The sequence below is a fragment of the Haplochromis burtoni genome, unplaced genomic scaffold (genome assembly GCF_018398535.1).
Source record: "Haplochromis burtoni strain Fernald_Lab_line unplaced genomic scaffold, NCSU_Asbu1 Contig_1005, whole genome shotgun sequence".
Lineage (NCBI taxonomy): Eukaryota > Metazoa > Chordata > Actinopteri > Cichliformes > Cichlidae > Haplochromis > Haplochromis burtoni.
Window position 1 is genome coordinate 93,593 of NW_024583366.1, and position 1,722 is coordinate 95,314.

General features: G+C 47.2%; 1 protein-coding gene across 1 annotated transcript in view; it reads left to right on the forward strand.

Annotated features, from left to right (window-relative positions):
• Positions 1-1,248, forward strand: part of LOC121812977 (stonustoxin subunit alpha-like) — a 39,857-nt gene extending 38,609 nt beyond the window's left edge. Inside the window, exon 4 of the mRNA XM_042216303.1 lies at positions 27-1,248. Within this exon, the coding sequence (XP_042072237.1) occupies positions 27-836 (810 nt within the window). The 3' untranslated portion in view covers positions 837-1,248. The remainder of the gene's footprint in view (positions 1-26) is intronic.
• The last annotated feature ends 474 nt before the right edge of the window (positions 1,249-1,722 follow it).

A 1,722-nucleotide genomic window follows, 5' to 3' on the forward strand; every position in this document is an offset into this window, starting at 1 on the left:
ACAGAGAAAACTGTGTTCCACTTAAGGTCATACTGATGCCTCTGAAGAAATTACATCCAAAAACTGCTTACATGATAAGCAATGGATTTATTAGTAAGGCTGAAGATACCTTACAGGAGCTTCATAACCTTGACATAAGATGCAATGATCTGCTGGAGGACAGAGTGATGAGAAGCTTTCCACAGATACAAGAAAAGTTGAGCAGATTCAAGAAGCTCTGTCAGTATTTCAGATCTTCACTCCAGGAAACAATGGCTGAGAAACTTCCCTCCATCAGGGCAGGTGAGGAAGATAAGCAGGAATTAGTGAAAGTGTTTTATGACAGAGACAAGTCACCGTTCAGTCAGGAGAGATTAACCAAGTGGATCAAAGATGAAGAGAGAGAAGTCACCATCATCAGGTACTTTGTAGACATGATGGAGGGAACAAAGATCATCTCAGATCAGTCTGAGCTGGACAGAGAGGTGTTTAAACCAGGAGTAGAGGAAGTTCTCTGCTTTGTTTTCACCTCCCTGAAATCCACTGACCCATATCTGCAGAACATGTCTGACTACTTGGAGAAAAAGAAACTGGAAGGTACTGATGGTAACAATCCACCTACCCAGGACCAATGGTACCGCTCAGATGAAGTGATAAAGCAGATGACAGAAAAGGCCGAAGCGGTGAAAAACTGCAGCAGACTGTTTATAACAGCCATTCAAAATGACCAATACAAAGGAGGAAGTATCTACCTCTACAGGAACACAAACCTGGTCACTGATGATTTCTCAGGACCTGATGTCACTGATGTGGAAAAGGTGACGAACAGGGGAGATCTGATGTGTTGTAAGTACTAACAAAATAACACTCTTTCATCTTAAAATTATCTGAACTGTTTAAAGTGAAATTATTCCCATTGATCCATCCATCCATCTTCTTCTGCTTATCTGGGGCCGGGTCGTGGGGGCAGCAGCCCAAGCAGAGAAGCCCAGACCTCCCTCCCCCCAGTCACCTCCTCCAGCTTGTCTGGGGGAACACCAAGGCATTCACAGGCCAGCTGAGTGATATATTCTCTCCAGCGTGTCCTGGGTTTGCTCCAGGTCCTCCTCCTGGTGGGAGAACACCTCACGCATGAGGTGCCCAGGAGGCATCCTTGTCAGATGCCCAAACCGCCTCAACTGGCTCCTTTCGATGTGGGGGAGCAGCCACTCTACTGGCCACACTTCTCACCCTATCTCTAATGGAGAGGCCAGCCACCCTTCAGAGGAAGCCCATTTCTGCCGCTTGTATCCTCAATCTCATTCTTTCGGTCACTACCCACAGCTTGGGATCATAGGTGTGGATGGGGACGTAGATCGACGGGTAAATTGAGAGCTTCGCTTTTACACTCATCTCCCTCTTCACCACAACTGACCTGTACAGTGTCTGCATCACTGCAACCGCAGCAACAATGTGTCTGTCGATCTGCTGAGCTCCCTTCTCCTGTTACTCATGAACAAGACCCCGGGATACTTAAACTCCTCCACTTCGGTAAGAACTTGTCCCTGACCCAGAGTGGGCACTCCACCTTTTTCCGGCTGTGAACCAATCCAAGCTGAGCTGGAGGCCATCACCTGATGAAGCCAACAGAACCACATCATCCACGAAAAGCAGAGATGAGATCCTGAGACTACCCAAGTGAAAGCCTTCCACCACTTGGCTGCACCTAGAAATCCTGTCCATAAAAATTATGAACAGAATCTG